The sequence below is a fragment of the Aphelocoma coerulescens genome, chromosome 10, assembly GCF_041296385.1.
Source record: "Aphelocoma coerulescens isolate FSJ_1873_10779 chromosome 10, UR_Acoe_1.0, whole genome shotgun sequence".
NCBI classification, from domain to species: domain Eukaryota; kingdom Metazoa; phylum Chordata; class Aves; order Passeriformes; family Corvidae; genus Aphelocoma; species Aphelocoma coerulescens.
Genome location: NC_091024.1, coordinates 3,778,655 through 3,799,475, shown reverse-complemented (window position 1 = coordinate 3,799,475; position 20,821 = coordinate 3,778,655). Strand labels below are relative to the sequence as shown.

The window sequence follows — 20,821 nt, the reverse complement described above, 5'->3', positions numbered from 1 at the left end:
GAGAAGCCAGCATGTTATTGAAAGATAATCTAATTGAATTTTGCCAATTTTATCTGAATGATTACTCTCCAGATGAAGAGCTAGTGCCACTTTTTCTTTGCTGCTAGTCTTTTTTCTTCACTTCTCAGCTCCCTTCCTTCACAGACCCATCGGGAACTAAGAAATCAGATTCATAGAAATTTCCCACAACCAAAGGGTTGGTTCTGTGCAGCCAGCTAAGCTTTCTCCACACTTACTGCAGCTTTTCTTGAGAGAAAATCCAAACTCAGCATCCTTACTCCCAGAGTAAGGCATTCTCGAACAGAGTAAGACAATGTTGAGTGGCAACAGTGGAACCTAAAGGTTGGCTTTGACTATTCTGACCCAGACATGTACATTACTGGTTAATGTTTGCATAACTCACTCATTCACATTTTGTGCCAGAGGAATCTTACTCCATGAGTTAAATTTTATTCATAGCTCAAGTCTACATTCAAAATAAGACTGGGCTATTATGGAAGCAAAGACATAAAAATTGAAAACTCCCTTTGAAACACATGCTTTCCAGTAAGTGCAGCTAGCAAAATGCAAAACACGGTCAACATTCCTACACCATGATGTCAATTTTCATATGCACAGACAAAATGCTGCTAACATGTAGAAATCAGCTCTGTCTTCCTCACTGGTGGTGAGCTCGTGTCTCCCTCTTTTCACTCTCAGAACTGCACCATGCAGCGGGAGAGTGCAACCCCTCAAAAGGTTCAGAGGCATCTTCTGAATATAATAATTCTGGCAAAAAGCCACATTGATCTTTAAAAAGTGAGTTTCCATGTTCTGCTTCAGTTCTCCTGAAAAACAATGCACGTGCTCTAAGGACTGGGTTTGATGTTTCCCTCTACAGCAGTTCAGAGGAATTCCTGCCAGCAGGGATGGACTGTAACACCTGATAAAAAGGTCTTCAGTGACACACAGTAAAAAAGTGACATGCAAAGAAATGGAAAGCACTTCCACTTTTGCAAGGTTTATAAGCAACAGGAAAATTATCTTTATTATATCTACTTTTTTTTTTTTTTCCCAGAGAGACAAATACAGCCATTTTTCAAGAAAACAGCTGCAGGCAACACTTTAAATGCCATCTGTCCTTAGCAGTTCTATGATGAAGAGATGGACTGATTCACACAACACAACAGGAAATATGATAGCCAGCTATTTAGCACTAATTAAATTCAGCCTCAGTTTGTTTCCTATAGGCAGGTCTTACTCCAGAAAAACTCCCACTGATGTCTCAGGCAAAGTGCCTGCAGACTTCACTTGTTACTCAAGTGCAGAATGTTGTACTGTTGAAGCAGAAAGCCTAAATTTTACAGAAAAAAGTCTCACTTGTGGCACAGCAACCTCATGAAGGATCTTGTACCTCTGGAGTACAAGAGCCCTCATACTACCACTGATGTAAAGTGAGCTTTTGGCAGACAAGGCATGATGAGATACTCAACAGTACAGCTGAAGAGGACTAGGTCTTTTCTTCAGTGTTCTCAAGGACTGGCCTTAACATTTGAAATAGTGAAAAAGAAAGTTTACAATTCCTACATTTCCCCCATTTCTAAATAGTGGCATTTATGTGACACATTACAGATGGCTTACAAAGGTCTAAATTCAGCAAGAAAAATAAGCAATTACAAACAAATACATCATTGATGTCTGCTAAGGACATAATTCAAGTAAGTTCAAAAGATCAGAACAAAATCCACATGTTTTGTTATCCCAACTAAGGCCCTTCTCAAGATGGTTATCTACAGGAAGAAATTTTCTCCAAGAAAAGCTTAGTGCTCTGAGAACATCTCTGTTTCCCTTGGAGAAACCATGCAAGTTGGGGGTTTTTAAATTAAAATTTTATTATTAATTTTCATTTATGAGTTAAACAAAATTTTCCCTTTCATTGTCACACTGCATAAGGGAAAAGCTTTAAAAGGTTGAGTGCTAAGAACAGGTGATGCTAACAGGATATTGGAAAGGCCCATGAGACTTACAACATTAAGTAAAGTGTATTTGCCCACTGACCTAATTGCTTACTAATTTTCAAATCTATTCCCACCAGATAACTAACAGCATTTTAAGCCCAACTCCTGGCATTAAAAGTACATTTATAGTTCCCTCCTAGCAGAAGATAAACAGCTGCATGGTAAAACCCCCTACCCTGAGATAGCATTCTGGAGATTTTCCTTATAGTTTTAACAAACCTATTGTGTTCCAAATTTAACTGAAAGAGGGAGGAAAAGGAAACGGGAAAAGCATTTGGGTGTGCAGCTTCACACTGAGGGAAAGGCAAGTGCTCTCTCATGCAGGGAAAATATCTGGAATATTTGTGTTTTACAGAAGGACTAATCACATCATGAAAGTGGAACTTAAGCCATATTTAGTAAAACATCAGAAGCTGTTTCTCTGTTTATCTTCCTCAAGGAAATACTAGTGTTTGTTTAAAAACAAGCAGCTATTCCAGCCATTAAGCCTGAATTTCCTTGCATACTTTAAAAATCATTCTAAAATTCTAGCATTTGAAAATATACCAGAAGCATCCTAGAAGTTTTTTCATGAAAAAAATTAATAACAATATAAAAATTAAAAAATATTCCAGGCAGACACAAAGAAGCTCCAAATGTAGGCACCCATTTAGGTTTAGAGCAAGTTCTTACGTCCAGGACAATCCTCCAGATACTCCTGGAGTTTGGAGAAAGCATTTCTTTGTTAATTTTTAAATTATGAGTCATAACTGACAGTACATCTAGAATTGGTTCTAGCTCAATGATCCTCAAGTGTAGCCCCGAGAAACACCAAAATGACCTAAAAACAGCTGAACTGGTTCAGACCAAGGAACAATGCAGTCTATCAGCTTCCAACAGCAGCCAATAACTGGACACCCAAAAAGCATGTCCAGAGCAAGAATGCTGCAATCCTTTCCTGGCCTCTCTTCCCAGCCTGCTGGGGTTCATCTCTACAGTGCTATGGAGTGGATCTTCCCAGTACTTATCCTGTCTCCCCTGAAATCCACATAACCTTCTATTCAAAAAGTATGGGAAGGAGTGCCAGATATCATTACATGGAAGAAAGCCACCTTTAATTGTTTCAATCTCCCTGTAGCAGTTTTACTTAAAGGCACTCAGTTCTTACACTGAAAGAAAGAAGTTACCAGCTGATTCCTGCCTAACCTTCCCCCCCCCTTTCATAAAGGGATCTGAACTGTGTACAGTGCACCAGCACAGGCAAACCAGGAATTCATACAGTGAAAGGATGAAACTCTTTGCTTTGTCTTACACATTCCTTTCGTGTAATTTCCTAAAATTCATTTAACATTGTTAACTGCTGTTCTATAAAAAGACTTACCTGAGAGTCTCCAGTCTAGAGGAAACATGTAATTTGTTAGTCACATAAAGCACCTTATAATTATATAAATAAAGTTATAAAATCAGGGGACAAAACCAGAGCCTGTTCAAGCAGTCTCATCAGTTAGTGGCTTTAGCAAAATCCCCGACACAGCATAGAGCACACACAGCCCATCTCTCCAGGGATAGATGTATTCCTTGTCCTGCTTTCAACAGAACTGATGAGATCAGCTGAAAGAATCCATAATATGTCACATGTACCTGGCAGTTTACAACTAGGCTATCACCTAGCAAGCAGACAATACTGAAGACACTACCATGCTATTGGGTTTTTCAGCCACCATCCATGTTACTCAACCAGGGAACAGTTTAAAAGTATTTGAAGACCCCAGAAAACAAAACACCAAATGAGTAATGAGACCTTGGAAACATCTAATAAGAGAAGACTCTCAGGAGAGGAAGCCAAATCATATATTGGCATATTTCATTTGTTATATGTCTACAGATGTTCAGCCTTCTGCTTCCAATGCTACACCACAAGAGGCTGCTGCAGCAGCTCAGAAAGCAAAGAAAACGTCCATCAGAAGAGGCAAATCTGAATTTATCGGAACCAGAACCCATCCTTTCCCATTTCTCCATCCCAGCAGATGGCCTCAAACAGCCACGTATACAAGCAGGGAAATTGCAACAAAACCAGGGGGGTTGGAGTTAGTTAATTTCTTGCTGAATCAGCCAGCTGGGAATAAAGCCAGTTCCTGCAATCTTCTCAGAGCTTCAGCAAGGTGCAGGCCAGGAAACACTTCTTGCCAGAGACTGAGAAAACACAATCCCTCACTCTTCACATTCTGTAGCAGTGCAGGTGTGTCCATGTCCACCTTTTTTCTATGATTCTAAAAGGCAAGAGATCAGGCAGCTACAACTCTCCTCTTTACACCTTGATTTACTGTGCAGTGAGCCTCTATAGGTCCTTTCACACATACACACTGTAAATGTTACCCTGCTTTGCTTGCATGCACTAACAGGATGCATCCTATAAATTTTAAGCAGCTTCAATTTTTGGCAAAGCACCTGATGACAGAAAAAAACACCATCACATAAACCCAGAAATACATGATTCTACATATAAACAAAATTTCCACTTATTTAATGCTACAAATCAGCCTCATTAACCAGTTGGGACCTCCCATCAGGACACCAATGACAACAGTTAGCATACAACAACAATCTAGTAACTGCAATCATAAATGCTGTTTTAATATTGTTTCACAATTTTGTCGAGCTGCCTTGCATTCACTGTGTTTCTAGTGCATCCAGAAGCATGACAAACTGACAATTCTTGGAAACCACATTTCTCAAAACAGACTGAAAATACTGTTTCCATTTTCCCTCCATAATGATGTTAAATCTAATAAATACAAAATTAGAAACAGAAATAACATTGTTGCTAAACACTTTATGTAATAAGCTGCCTGGAAGGGATTTATTATGCCAAGTTCTCAAAAACTGCCCTCCCTTTATAAACATGTGACAGTTGTACTTGCACTTCTTAAATATTATCAAATATGCACTCAAATACTAGAATCTACACACCAGAAACTTATTATTTCAAAAGAATTTTAAGGGTGGAAGTTCTGGTTTAATCAGCTAAATATGATGAAAAATACTTAGGCAGAGTTTTCAGAAGTGCCTAAGGCACCTAATGCCTGGCTCCCATTAGATTAATTGAAATTTACCTTGTTTTGAAAAATCCAGCTAAGCACTTACCAATGCAATTGAGTACTTAACAGTGTTTGCATTTAACATCTCAAGTCTTACTGAAAGTCATCAAAACAAAGACTCCACAAACCCTTCTGAAAATAATTCTCTATCTGCATTAATTTAGCATTTTTGTGCGGCTGTCATCATCCAAAAGGGAGCTCACAGAACTGTCCTTCCTCCTAACAAGCTGGAGTGAGGGCATTTTGAAAATCTGACCCTTAAATGCAAGAGCATTTGACAGTCTACAGTCTTCAGCTAATGCTAAAGTGCTCCCCTTAGGGGGAGGAAAGTTATGGGCACGATGTCAAAACCTAAAGGAGTTATTGTCTATCACTGACAATAAAGTGAGTGCACAGAGCATGTCAGAGCTGCAGTGCTGTACAGCTCCTATGTGGGTCTCAGTAGCCTCTCCAGAGTTGCTATGGCTAAATCCAATGTCCTTTCTGCAATGTTGTGCTCACTAGCAAACTGTACTTCAAAAACAAACCCATTCTTTCACCATGCACAAACTGTCTCTGTTTTGCAGAGATTTTGCCTAATAAGAACTACACTGGAATTGTTCAAATGTGACTGTATTGGACTGTTCACAGCCATAAAATTGTCATCAGTATTATCAGCTGCATAAAACTGTGATGACACACAGACTTGACTAAAGGACAACATTTGCACAACATGATATACCTGGGATTTCTTGGAGAGACTTACAATACAAACAAATATAGAGGCACAATTAAGACTCTGCTCCTAGTATCACTGAAATTAATATACTTTACTACTCCATTGCAAGCCACATTAGAGCTCCTAGGGATTCAGGTGAACATGCAGAACTGTTTAAAGAAAAGCTTCAAGTCCAAAAACCGAAGGTAAAGACAAATATGCGAACCCTACCGGCTCTAGAAGTAACAGCAAATGAAAAGGACAGATTTTAAAATGCATATACTTTTGAAGCAAAATGCATTCTTTTGGATGGATAAATCTTGAATTCTGGATGAAAAGTAAGAGCTTTAATATCAGTACAACAAATCATGCACATTTTGTGTGATGCAACGGCAGGAATGGAATTTGGTGCACCGTGCAGAACTGCCACCTCAGTGCTGCTTATGCCCCAATTTGGTAAGGAATATGAAGGACCCAGCTGCACAAAGCAGATCTGAATGAGTAATTATCAGTGACTAAGCATTCCAGTATCTTCTGAAACCAAAGATCATCCTAGAGCCATTCCTTCATTTCTTGACTACTCTTTCAAGAGAAGTTAGAAGCCACTGGCAGTTGTTAGATATTATTCCTGTTCTTAAGGCTTCTCTAAATGTGCCAGAATCTTGGATATCTGGTTTTGGAAACAACAACTTGCAGCTCTACATACAACTGATCTGAGAATTTCTGTCCAACTTTCAGTGTAACTTCATGAGAAATTATCATAGTAACAAATAACTTGGAGAGTAAAGGGATGCCTTCGTTGATGACATCTGTACTCTTGGTCACCTCCCATAGCTGACTTTAATTTTTTATGACTACATTTTAAAAAGTATTCATACATAGTTTGTGTCTCAAGTCACAAGACACATGCATCAATATTTCAGGCAATTCCACTCTTGGATTGTAAGCTGGGGGTAACAGCAGTTCAGATTCTATGAGCACTGGCTGAGCAATCGTTACCAGTCATAAATTTAAAGCACGTTCAGAAACTTAAACATAAGTTTTCTGGTAATGCAGTCACTGACTTGCAACCTTGTCAATAGCAATGAATATTTTAAATCAGAATACTTGCACAGTCTCAGATGTGTTATTTGTCTTTAGAAGCAGCAACTCAATCTTCACACTAAGAATGAAACCACAGGCCTTTTGAGGCTGATGGCAAAACTCCAGTTGGGTGCAGAATTGCCACCTGCCTACAGAAACAGAAAACTGCTTCAGATTTAACTCAGGACTTGCCAGTCTCATCCTGATATTTCTGATCAAGGTTACTGGAGACTTAAGAATGTTGTAGGGCATGTAGCTCATAATCTATTTTCTGGACGTCAGTGAGCAATACATTCAGTGAAACAATAATCCAAAGGTTTTCCATGAGGATGGTCTCCAAGTCCACTAGGTCTTATAATGGACATCAGATTTTTGGCCTTGCAAAGCTCAGCCTTAAAGACATTTACTATGTTGGTAGTTTTTGGCAGATTGGTTATGGCAGAATCATTTTGAAGACAATAATGTTTTCAGCATGTATATCCTGCATTTCCAAAATATCGCAGATAGTTAGAAAAGACCATAATACAGGCAGGAACATAAATCATGGAAGCAACCAACAGTTTATTGAATGAATATATGACCTATGAAACTTTCCCTTCCATAGAAACCAAGACCTAATACTTCTTAAATATCCAGACATGGTGTCTTTGCTGTTATTCCCTCTGCACACATTACCAAAGCCATGGTCTTTGGAGACAAAATGTACTGACTTGTAGAGGGTTTCATTTGGACTGCAGGAACCTAGGAAAATAACAGCATATTCCTGATTTGAAAACAACATACCAGAGAATAAATCTAAAATGAATCCATGTGTAAAATTCTTGATATATATTTGCCCATACAAATCTGCTAGCCATCATTTCTTCCTGCCAGTAATCCATTAGTAAGACCATAAAGATATACAGTCCTACATACATTTCATAACAAATTTAACAGCATCTAGCTGAATGGTGTAATAAAATACCATCACAAGGTTAAGAAAGATTGGTTACCAGGCTGAACATCCTGCCTTTTCAATTACCAATATGAAGCAACATGTACTCAAGAGATCACTTCAGAATAGCAGAACTGGACTTGGACACTTCTACTTTGTTAGCTTAACCATCCCCTAAAATCTGTGGGCTTAATAGCTCTCCTGCTACAATGTGAGGAGAAATTAGGAGCCTTTTACACAATATTTAATACTAAATTCAAGTCTAGGGATATAGCTAACATTCCCAAATACATATAATCTGTAGACTACAGTAACTTCTTTGAATAGAGTCATCATTTAAATCTTTAGAAACAATTAATTATTCCATGTTGCTGCTATCATTTGATAGAGGAGTATCTTTTTTGTTTTCAAGAAAAACATACAAATTTGCTTGTATTACCACTGGCTTTAGACTAAAGCAGTTCCATTAATTTCGTTTATACTGGCACATAGGAGAAAAGGTCAGCTCCATACTTGGCCAAGGCTTACCCATAAGTGATCTCTTCCTGAGTGATTTATGTCCCTGCTCTTGGTCACAGAGCAGATTTACCAATCAGGTAACTCAGCAATGCTCAGGGGTAAACTATTCCCTGGGCTGTCCTAGGAAACCTAATTTACTAGTTTTATTTGCTACTAGTATAGCTACTAATTTGCCACTGACAAAATAATTTTGTCAAATTTGAGGCACAGCACATCTGCAAGGGCAGAGATAATTTTGGAGCCCAGCTAAACACCACACTGCTTGCTGCCATTCTGTGAAGAATCAGAAGGGACCCCTATAACCAAAGTTAAGTTCCATTGCTTCTCAGGAATAGCTACCTCTTTTTCACAACTTCTCATGTTAAAGTTTTCTTTGCATTACATTCATACCACATTCCCACCACATTCTTTTTAAATGGTCATTATTTTATTCTGTACCTGCCTCAAGCAGGATGAAATTAATCAATTGCACATAAGTGATATGACATAGACTTGTGACCTTGCCCAGCATCCAATTGTTTCTAATTGATTAGCTCCAGACATAAGCACTTTAATAGCCAAAAACAACAGAAGTGGAAGTTACCGTACAATATTAGGGTAAAATGGCTGTGTGTGGTCCATACAGTATGGCCCCAAGCAACCAATTAAAGAATTAATGGTTATTGGATACCAAAAATGTTATGTTAAATAATATAAAATATCTTTAATGTGCCTAAAATTGTGATAAAACACCTAAACCTTAGGAGCAAAAAGGCCGCCTACAAGATTGGGGTTAAGTGCTAATGACTCAAGTATGCCAAACAGATTACAGTATTTTAAAGGACAATCAAGACCATAAAATTTGACCTGGATTGAAATGTTCATAAAGCTATTCATAATAGCCAATTGATTACTACAATGTGTTTGGGTTGTTTTTGTTATAAAGAGACAAGTGAAGCTATGCCAAACCATTCGTGGAGAAGAGGAAACTATGCCACTACTGGTTCCAGCTCTGCAATAAGAAAAATATGAAAGAAAAAATACAAGAAAAATACTGTAAAGGCAAAAAAAATGGTCCCTTCATAACCAAAAGGCCCAAAAACGAAACTGACATTTCCCTTCTCTGAGCTTCTATTCTCTTCTTGAACAGAGCTATTAAGGGAACTTCATAAACTATTCTCTGAGTGTTTTATAGGGCTGGTTATTATAGCACCACTCAACTGCTTGCACACAAAAACACAAGCTGAACAGGCACAGCAAATCTGTAACATTTTTGTCCTTGCATAAGAAACATGCAGGCAAAAAGCAGATCCCACTGTGGCCCTGTCTGCTCAGACATGCATTGAATGCTCTGTGTTTTACTGCACAATTAATACAGATGTGAATTTTTACTTTAATGGCAAGTTCTTTACTCAAGTAACCAGTGTACTGGTTAGCTGCAACCATAATCCACAGAGAGGAGGTGTTCATCATCTGCCAAATCACTCACAGCACACAGAGCACTCAGCTGTGCTACTAAGGATGTCTTGGAGCCCCATTCCCACTACCTCGAACCTCAAAGTCCACCCTAAATTGATCACAGCTTACTCAGCTGTCTAGTGCAGCCTCCTCAGTTCTTCATACTCCTTCAGACTTCACTTTTGCCTGCTGTACTGTTCTTCAATTCTAAATTCATCAGGATGTATGTTTGTATACTGCCCAGCACACCAGGCTCCATTTTTTCCACATTGCAACAGCACAAACAGTACTCATCAACACTGATTTTATTTAAAGACTTTAAATTTTTGTTGAAAACTACTGCAGTGCTTCAAAAAAAGTTTCCTATTTATTTTTTAAAAAATAAAACTCAGTTTATTTAGCCGTCCTTTTCTAAGGATTTCTGGATTTGTGTGTATTTAAGACTGAAGAATCCTTGAAACGTTTTGTGCTGTGGGAACTATCCATATGGAGAATGACATACTATAACAACATCTCTGCGGCACGCCAGCACACCATATTTCTTGAAATACTCACTTCTTGGAACTGATTAGGCTCATGTGTCAGGCAATAGATCAGATGGCATCTATGGTTTCTCCTCCGTGGTTCCTGTATTCACTGAACACTTGGAGCAAAGACCTTTTTGGGCCACCTTCCCTGCCTTCCCACTTCCAAATGCTTCAGATGTTTCTACACAGGTATTTCTATAACGTTTGTCATTTACAGTACACCTTAACATTTATCAGGTGCTTGAACTCCCAGGGGCAAAGAGCAGCTGTGCTGCCTAGAAAGACGCATGGCATTACACATCTGGCAAGATCTCCCTTTGGTCACCCTTTGGTAAAGTCAGGTACACCATACTGAGCAAGAGAGAGAATGTTCACTTCCCACACTGATGTCTTTGAAGGTTTGGTGAAAGGAAAATCTTCTCATTGGGAGCCTTTTAATTACAGTGCAGCCCCTTCAGCAGTTTTCTATTTAAAAACAGCCATGCAAAGTGTGCAGCAATATCACCTGAGAGGACCAGGAATGACAACAGCAACAAGTTCATTACCTACCTGTAGATGAGCACAGAGAGCAAAAGCAAGCCAAGTGATCTCCCAGGAGAGCCCAGTGGCTTTGGAGCTGGCCATCCTCATGCCTTGGGGCTCTGCTAAGAGAAATTGTTTCAAGTTACAAACAAAATCAAGTGGGCTCCGCCAGAATTTCAATGACTAAAGCAAACTGGGCCGGCTGCTGGAAGCAGTGCAATGCAAACACCGGAGAGCTGTGCTGGCCAGAGCAGCAGGCGTGCAGCGCATGCCATGAGCACAGCCTGCAGGGTGAGGCAGCTCCAATTAGGGAACAGAAAAGGACCAAAACGAGAGGTTTGGGGAAGCTGGCAATAGGGGACAAGCTTGATTATCTCCTGAATGTAGGAGAATTTATCAAATTGGGAATCCCTCCCATCTTGATCTCTAGAATGTAAAATCCAAGGAGCATAGAATTTCTGATGTACTTTCCAGCACTTTCACCCACTCAAAGATGAGAGCCCAGCCCTGGGATTTCAGCAGTCATTTGCACTACCTTTGAAAACTCTGATCATAGCAGCTCAGAGACTAAACAATAAGGGCTTAATCAGAGTTTAGGGAAAAAAAAAAAATCAATTTAGCGATCATCAAAATTACAAAGCCAACATGGACTTGCCAATTTATAATTGCCAAAAAAAATTCATCATGTAATAATACTACTAATTCTGTTAATTCCTTGTGTCAACACACCTTATTAGACTATACCAGAGTGATCTCAAAACCCTGCAAGTTTCATGCACCCCTGACACACACACAAACAGCCCTCCCTCCCCTCAGCCACCACCCCACTAGTTAGCCAAGCCCCACAGTGAATGCAAAATACTCCTTCAAATAAAGTACTCCTTTCTAAAAATCAGGCACCCCAAAGGAAAACCATCTATCCAAACAGTTCTTGCACCTGTCAACTGAACATAATTAAGATTCCTTACAGAAAGAAGCATTTTATTCTCTCCCTCCAAAAAACATCCTGAAGTTCCCCTCCCTCCCAAAATCTTTAGCGCTCCTGGATGCTTTTGTCATTCAAAAGTATCAACTCTGCAATAAAAGAAGATTTCTTTTTTTTTTTTTTTTCCTCCCCCCTTGTCCAGGCACTGCCGAGAAACCCAAGTGGCCAAACACACCGGGCTCCGCTATTTCCCAGGTGCGGCTGCCCGGCCGCCTCGAGTACCGGACAAGCACCGGCGCCCCGTGTCCTGCCGGAGCCTCCCCTACAGCGACCCTCGCCCAGCACCGCTGCCGCCCCCCGCTCCGGGCAGAGGGCCGGGGGCTGCCCTGCTCCGCCCCGGGGCCGCCGCCGAGCTCACCCACCTGGAGCGGCGCGGCGGGGCCGGGAGGGCGGCGGGGAGCGGGCCGGGCACCGCCGGCGCACGGGAGAGCCTCGGCTGTCACGGCACCGGGGATGCAGCATCCTGCCCCGCGAGCGGCGGCCCCTCCCTCACGCCAGGCTCCAGCCCACCGCCGCGCCTCAGCCAAGGTCCTACAGGCTGCTGGCAGCGGGCCGCCCCCGCCCGCCGCAGCCCGGCCCCGGCCGGAGCCGCCCGGGCGCCTCCACCTGCGGCGCGGGGCCACGGCCCGGCCCCGCTCCCGCTCCGCGGCTCGCTCGGCACCCCCCGCGCAGCCTCCCCGGCCGGCAGGAGCGGGCGGGCGGCCAAGCGGGCCCGTCCACCCTCCCCCGGCTGCGGAGGCACTGGCGACGCTCCGATGTCGGGGGCCGGGACCCCGGCAGCCCCGGACAGAGTGGTTCGTCTTTCCCCGAGGGGCAAAAGCTACCGTGAAGTCAGCCCCCGGTTCTGATGCAAAGCAGCTTCCAAAACCACAACCATCCTCTGTCTCATCTGCAAGTAACTCTCACAATACAGCTGCAAATCTGCTCGCACCGAGGAGGTCTTCAGTCATGCTGCCCTCTACAATATTTTTAGGTTTCCTACTGTAAATCTGACGAGTATGTCTCGTAGGATAGTTTTGCTCTCGTTCTCCCTCTGAGCTTCGAGCTGCTAAACAGGACCGCCAAAATCCTCTACCTTTGCACCACGGCTTCCACTGATGTTCCAAGCTTTCGTCGAGTCCGCTAAGAGCAGCACGTAGAGAAAGGGCTCTGATCCCTGCCACTGAAGTTAAAAATATGCTCCAGTGAACTAAACATAACCGATGAAGAGTTTGTTCAAATATGTTGCACTGGAAACTTTTCCAATCTGTTTAGGTTTCTCACCAGCACGGCAAGGCGCCTCCTCTATCGTTAGGAACAGAGTGCCCTCTGCTGAAACCAGCCTGCAGAGCCCGGCACCGACAGCCCCGGGAGAGCCGCACGCCCGGCCGGGAGCAGCGCTGAGGTTGGCTGCGACCTCGCGGAGACACCTGCGCTGCCCGGGCTGCCTCCTCCGTGCCCCTGGAACTCACGGGCTGCTCTGCCTCAGGTGCGCCCTGACACCTGAGGCAAGCTGTTCTTCCCAGTGTGTACATTATAACAGGCTGTGTAACAGGCAAGAGTGCTGCTAAGGATCTGATCCTCTGTTTTTCTCATCCGTCTCAGCTGAAAGTGTATCAACTTTCTGTAAAGCTAGGCTTCCCATCCACTTCAGTTGCCACAGTTACTTAAACAGTCCTTTCAGTGCGACATCAGTTATAACCCTGTAATTGTTATCTTCCAAAATGGCATACCCATGCAGATAGCATATACTTCAGACTTGATCACAGGTGATTTTAAAGCTAGAATTTAGCCATTAGATCATCTAATGTAGAAAATATATTTTCCTTTCCCAAAACCATGGTGATGAAGCTGACCCTCAAAACCTGCCATCTTAGGAATGTACACAGCTGGCACCATCCTTACTTAGAATATTTCTTCTCTTATAATTAATACATGCAAGTGTTAGAAACGTGTGTTCATCTGCAATAAATCTGAGTGTAGAAAAATTGTGTACTAGAAAGCAGCCTAGCTCACATCCAATTCAGCAACTCAAGTGAGCGCTGCTGTTTACACACACACACTTAATTCTTCATGTGATCCTGGTCCCAGGTTAGAGATTCTATGTCTGAATTTTTACTGCTCATAAGAAAATGGAGATAAGCAGACACAAGCATTAGCCCCCAGGGAGATTTCAGAAAGCAGCATTACAGTAAACAACACAAGTACCTTGTGGTACCTACCTCGGAAAGTAGAGATCAGGAAGGTCTTACCCCAGCTGCTGAAATTACTTAAGTGTTGTTAATACCATTCTCTCCCACAATCCATAGTCTGTTTTTGTTACATTGAAATTATCCTTTTCACAAGGGAGATGAGCTCCCAGAAAATAACAGTATTTGGAGCACAAAAACAGCTTTAGCCTGCTACCAGAAATTACACAGGGTTTTGGACAGCACTTTCCTATGTGAAAACAGGGCATTTTCCTATGTGACTCTCATTCTCACTGAATGCTGATTTGTGTTCTCCTTTATCCAATTTAATTTCTTCAACTCGGCCTCACGTTATGCTCCTGCCACTTCACTCTTTTCTCTCTAGACTTCCAGTGAAACTGGAAGCTTTGAAATTTTGATTCCTGTTGGAGGTCTCCACAACCCTTTCTGCTGAGCCAAGAAAAAACGGAATGAAACTCAAGTGTCCAAGCAAGATGTGATTGAAAACAAGCACTTCAAAATTCACAGCACCTGCAGCTCCATAGCAGACTCCTTAACATACATCCTAAAGTTAAAAGGGCCACAAACTTAGAGGTTCTGTTTGCCTAATTTTCATACCTGGAGAAGTTTGTCAGCAGTTCTGCAAAAAATAACTGACCATTCAAGTTTAAAATAAAACATCATTTTCTAAGGAAATATTTTACTTCCTTTTTGCTTACTCCATCTTGTCCGTGTGGATTATAAACTCTTCAAGGCAGAACTTCTGTTCTTTGCCTATTACATTATGTTTGCACATCCCTGGTCCAGTGTCAAGTGCTTTAGATATTACCTTAGTAGCAGATTTTACCACACAGCCTTTTAATTCCCACTCATGCCACATTAGCCCAGCAGAGTCAGTATACAATTTTTGAATAACAAACCATAGCAATACTTTTAACACTCAGTTCAGATGTATTTGTCTCTTGCTTTTAGCAAGGTGTTTTTATTCCACATGTGCTTTGTTTTTGCTGGTCTCTAAAATATGCATAATTTAAATTACATTAAAAATGACAACTCTAAAGCCCTTACTGTTCATAAAATTGTGAAATATGGACATTTGCACTCATCATTTCATTGAGCACATAATGGCAATGTCATTTATCTGTACAGCTGGCACAGGCTCTCATGAGGAAGAAGATTGGAAATATGATGGTCTTATCCTTTGCTTTACATAGACTTAAGTGAAAACCATGCGTCATCACTATCAAACATAACCATGAAATATTTTGTAATTTCTTGATTTATGTCCAATTGTAACAGAAAATTTCAACTTGCACTCAACAGCACAGGCAGAAATGCCAGAGAAAAAAGATTCTGCAAGATACAGCTGCCAAAGGGCCAAACTGAAAAAAAATTAAATCTCTGGTCTGGCAGAAAAACCCCTCTGTTAAATCACATGATAACCACCAAATTTCACCCCGTGAACATTAATAGAAAACATTCATATTTAAAAGAGAAACCCCATACTTCTCTATTTAGCTTTATCCTGAAATGCAGGTAGACATACCATTTCAACAGATTCCACTTTATATATATTTCCCTGTAACAAGTTCAGCTAAGCAAATCAGATGATCATGAAGGCCATTCTTTCATCGCAACAAAAGTCTTTACTACTCAAGAGAAAATATGTTTGGCTAAACTACAAACTTAACATCCACTGAAACAGTGCAGAACAACTTTAAGCTCATAAATCAGCATTCTGACTAATGCATAGCAAAATTGGAAGTATCCTGCAGAGGCCCCACGCAGAAACTGCGTTTTGGTTCAACATCTCAAAGTTATCAGTAATAGAGCTGCTCCCAATTGATTAATGAAAGCAAAATGTTAAATTTCCTCTAACTAGAGTAATTGAGAACCCTGGCACAGTCTGATCAGCTCTTTGGCCCTGCATTGTATGTGCACAGGCTGCTTGTTTACCCTGAAATAACAAGCCCTCCAGGGCAGAGAGCAATCACACATTGTCACAAGTATGTTATACCCTATAAAGAGTAAAGCCTCCATCAGTATAAAGTTCGGCCCCAGCACCCTGTCTTTCGTTTCTTGGTGTTATGGAACCCATTGCATTCCATGTAGATCCTTGCCCTGGGCTTTGGAACCAGCTCCATCAATATAGTAAGTAGAAAAAAATTCTTGAGGCTTACAGAAAAAAAACCTACTTATGTATAGACCTAAACACTACAGAAGAAAACTACTGTCTTATGTCAGTTTGTGTTCAAATTACTCCAGAATTAACCAAAACAATATATTCAAATGGTCACTAGTTCAAGTATTTGGATAAATATTTGTCCCTTCTTGTCTGTCAAATTCCCTTGTTGCTTAAGCAAAACAACTTGTGGCTCATTTGCATACTTATGATCCTATACAGTAGGAGCAAAACAAACACATCTTCAAACGGCACAAACTTACTTTTTGTTCTAGTTCACAGCCTTAACTGAAATGTTAGAATCAACATTTTGAGATAAACTTATAACACACTTTCATGATCATTTTGTGGGTTTTCAAAATACATTCTCAAAAAGATTTAGGTGATTGTGTTGGGCATAATTAGAAATTATGCATTTGTATAGATAAAGGTTGAATGCAGATAAAGCAAAATGAAAAATTCATTGCAGAGGTAAAATAGTTTCAGTTTATCTACACGTAGCTATGTGTTAACAGATATTCTTTCTAGCTTGCAAAAAAACCTCACTGAGACTATGGATATGGCATATTGAATTCTTGAACTTGTCTGCCATTTTCTTCTCATGCAACAGTGACAATGACCTGTTGTCCTCATTCTGGGATGGCACTCACTTCTATGATTGTTAAAAATAAAATGTTATTGAGTGCTATGTGAAAGAGGCAACATTTGGTGAATTAACAGGGGCTCTGAGGAAATCAATTATATTGCAAGTCATGAGCAACAGACAAAGGTCAGCAGGACCTGCCCTCGCTGTAATGGCTCACTGGGGTAGAGCAAGAGCAAAGTAGGTGGTCTGTGTGTGACAAGATGAGTCACTACATGTGACATGTCACTACACGAGCATCCACCAAGATGCACACCAATATGGAAATGGAAGAGAACATAAGCAGCAAACAGGGAGAAGGAATTAAAATTGAAAAAGTTGGAAGAAATGCATGGTACATCATTGGGATGAATGCTAGTGACACACACAGTGAGGTTATGAAGAGAGGATGAATGCACACTCCACCATGCACCTTCACACAGCGAGCCAGGTGCTGGGCACAGCAATACCAATATGCATAGCAACAGCTTCTGTGTTTGTAGCTGAGAGCAGAATTTGGTCACTGGCAGCTGGAAACCAGGACAGCCTAAGCCAGAGACTTGCCCAGTGTCACCCACAAAATACTATTATCTAGTGTATTTTCTACATTTCATATTCTACTAAACAAAATCTGTTATTTACTTTTGCATCTCGTAAGGCCACAAATGGATTAATTTTTTCCTCTGTTACCAACTTATAGAAGGAACTATCTGCTGTTCCAAAGCAGACAAAAGCCACTGTAAGCCAACTAACTTGCACTGCTTAATTTAACCAGGCAAATGGAGGCAAAGGCTGGAGTACTGCAGAGGAGGGTCATTTGTGCACTGACATAGTCTGCAAAGCCCTCTCCCATCTCTGTGTCCTACCACCAATGACACAGAAACTGCCCTTTAACCTTTCTGGTGGGTGAACTCTAATTTTCCCATGGAGAAGTACCTACTCTGGTACTGTGGCAACCATTATCAGGCCAACAGAGCTCAATTTGTCCTCCTTAGCTCTGGTTGTGTGTGTCACTAACAGCTATCTGTAAAGAGGCTGCTTAGGAAGGTGTCTATTGATACATTCCAATGTCTCAGAGTAATATCATTTGAAACAATATTACTGCTATATGTAGTGACTCCTCAAAGTGTTATACTGCCCAGTGATACCTTAATTTACTTCCAATGGGTATTTAGAAAGAGACTCTCAGGACTTACGCAGCAGATTAACATCCAGCAAAAAACAGTAAATTGCTACAAAAATTCTGTTGTTTATGCTGATTCTGCATCTAGGCCTATGTTTGTCAGCAAAAAAAATGTCACAGTAGTCAAGCCTGACTGCTTACTATATACAGACTCAACTGCATTTAACCCTTGAAAAGTAAATGTGAATTCAAGCATTTTGTATTGGGTCACACAAAAAAAAAAAAAGTCTAGAAATTTCACTCACCTAAGTATTTAGCAGTCATTGCTCTAACAAACTGTTATCCAAGGAGTGGTGAAGTCCAGCTGTTTCCCAATGGACAGAAAGCCCAGTTAGGTAGGCAGGAGGGAGGAGACAAAAGCTGTGGCCCTGTCCCACTGCTCCTAGGTAAGACACACAGGGGGCTAGAGGGGACAGCCAGGGGTGCAAGGAGCCCTGGCAAAGATAGAGTAACCTGGCTGGTCCAAAGCAAGCCAAAAAATCAGTTCATGAGCCACCAGAGCCCACAGCTCAGCAAACCACAGAGGAGGTTAAAGGGAGGAATTGGGGCCCAGGGCAGAGCTTAAATGGAGCTCCAGCAGCCCTGGGAAGCAGCGTGGGCAGAAGCCTCAGCTGAAGCTGGTCAAGGTCGTGAAGGCTGTTAGTGCACTGGGAGCCCTGATAATATTTTGGGACCAATATGGACACATTGCTTACACCTGGCTGCAATTAGTTAGAAGATGCCTATGGAAAAGGATAACAAAATTTTACCTGATTTTTTCCTGCTTTTTATTGTATTACTTCATTGCTGTATTCTTTTTCTCACCTAATTTCACCAACTCAAGATCAAGGGCTCATTAAGATACTTGAAAAAATCTACAGGTTTTTTTTATTCCAACTTTGTGGCATCTGCTAATAGCTTCTAAATCTCCCATATCTATATTTTACTGTAAAAGGACTATTTGTAGAATAGTTTTTACTGTGATTTAGTCTGGGATATTTACTTTTTCCCACATTTTTTTCCTCCCTATCTCTTAATCCTGGAACATTCTTAGTATCTTTAAACTTGAAACAGTAGGAAAGGATGGCACAAGCTTATCTCTGCAGGAATTCCTCAGCTATATTTATGGTCTAAGCAATACAGACTATCAAAGAAGAAGTCAGAAAAAAATGTCACAAAGAAAAGAATCAGCAACAGACTTCCATTATGCTTTTCTTAAGTTGCCTCCTTCTGTTCTTGCACAGGGGGAGTAGGTAAAGAACACAAAAGATAAAACTAGCTCAGACTATTTTTGGACTATTTCTTTCAGCTGTTTTTGTTTGCATTATTACAAAGCCTTGGCAGACTAGAAAAATATTCTTAGAATAGCAGATTTCTTGCTTTGTTCTGCATCTGTTCCAAAACCATACAACGTATTTGAACAGCTGGCCAGTAACATGCAATGATCAAGCATGGCAGTGGCATAGGATCACAGTGTTCTTTGTAGAGGACTGAGGTATCAAAGCTGAAAGAAGCCCTCAGATGTACACATCTTGGTCTTAGAGGTACATGTTCAGATTTAAACTGCACTTTTTATTTTTCTTGAATTGAGATTTCTATTGGCAATGAAGGACAAACAAGTACTCATTATATCAAAATAAAACACTGGAACAGCTCTGCAGGAAAGAATTTCCTGGTGGTGTTGCTCGGACAAGAACCAGAGGAGTTCAGTCTGGCTCTGTGTCACTCCCATGCTGCACGTAGCTTTAGAATCTTGAAATTATATCCTGGGTTTTTATACAAATGTGTAAAGATGGTCTGAAAAAAAATCTTTGATGTGGATTCATACATTCTTCTACATCCTTATCTACTCTGTAACTTTGTATCCAGAGGTATAAATGACTTAATTCTAAACTCCCCAGCTAAACTCTTAGGGCCAACTATATTGTTCTCCTAGGTTACCTGCCTGACCATCTATAAAGAGAAGCTTGAATTTATGACTACAATCTTCATAAAAATCTATATTTACATTTAAAGGACTCTAAGATGATGCCAAGATTATTTTTCTGTGTAGGAAATAATAAGCTAAGATCTTAATTGATGTTTCCTGTAACTGCTACAACAAACACCGTAATTACAGTTACAGTAATGTTCAGAGATTTTTATGCTCACGCTGAATGAGTTTCCTACAGCATCTGCTCTCAAAAATGTAAGTAAAAAGAGTAAATTAATTAGCTACTGGAGAAAACTGACAACTATCACCATTCACATCACTACTAAAGAAGTGCTGAAGCAACCTTTTTACTAAACACTGATTTTTATTAGATGTAATTAGTGTAAGGCTTTACAGACTGCTTCACACATTTGTCTTCATGCAGCTTCTCTTTCCACCCCTGTTCTTCCTTTTGCTCACAAAACATCAGCTTTTAACCAGAACACTATATAAGTGGGATGGCTGGCAGGAAAGCTTAAAACGCCCACAAAGAGCAGAACAGAAAGGGTTATTTTCATCAGCTGAACAATTTGCAAAAAAAAATCCCAGACACAACAGGCAGAGCATTGACGCAGCAGCATGCTGCAGTGTGAGCATCACTGCAGCTGCCATGCATTTTCCTTAAACTGGGATTTTGGTTTCGCCCCGACCCCTTGCACCTGTCTGTGAGAACGCAGGGCTGCGGTAGGTTTTTCCTTCCCCGCCCTCTCCGGGCAGCACCATTGGACTGATAAGGTGCAGCAAGGCACATGTGAAAGATAAAGCAGAAAAAAAAAAAATAAATTTTAAAAAAAAAAAAAAAAAAAAAAAGAAAGTGTTTTCTACAGGGCTCGGCCGGGCCTGGGCGGCCGCGGGGCGCAGCCCGAGCCCTTTAAGCTGCCCACTCTCGCCGCGGGCCGGCGGCAGCTGCGGCTATTTATACCGGGGCGGCGGCGGG

At 41.1% G+C, this 20,821-nt stretch overlaps 1 protein-coding gene across 8 annotated transcripts in view; it reads right to left on the bottom strand.

Annotated features, from left to right (window-relative positions):
• Positions 1-18,553, bottom strand: part of ADAMTSL3 (ADAMTS like 3) — a 180,353-nt gene extending 161,800 nt beyond the window's left edge. For 4 of the 8 annotated variants that reach the window (XM_069025491.1, XM_069025495.1, XM_069025498.1 and 1 more), the window contains exons 1-2: positions 18,179-18,553; positions 10,821-10,915 (exon numbers count right to left, since the gene is read on the bottom strand). In XM_069025491.1, the coding sequence (XP_068881592.1) occupies positions 10,821-10,915; positions 18,179-18,197 (114 nt within the window). In that variant the 5' untranslated portion in view covers positions 18,198-18,553. The remainder of the gene's footprint in view (positions 1-10,820; positions 10,916-18,178) is intronic. The other 4 variants (XM_069025493.1, XM_069025497.1, XM_069025492.1 and 1 more) reach the window with 3 other exon arrangements.
• Positions 18,554-20,821: the final 2,268 nt, after the last annotated feature.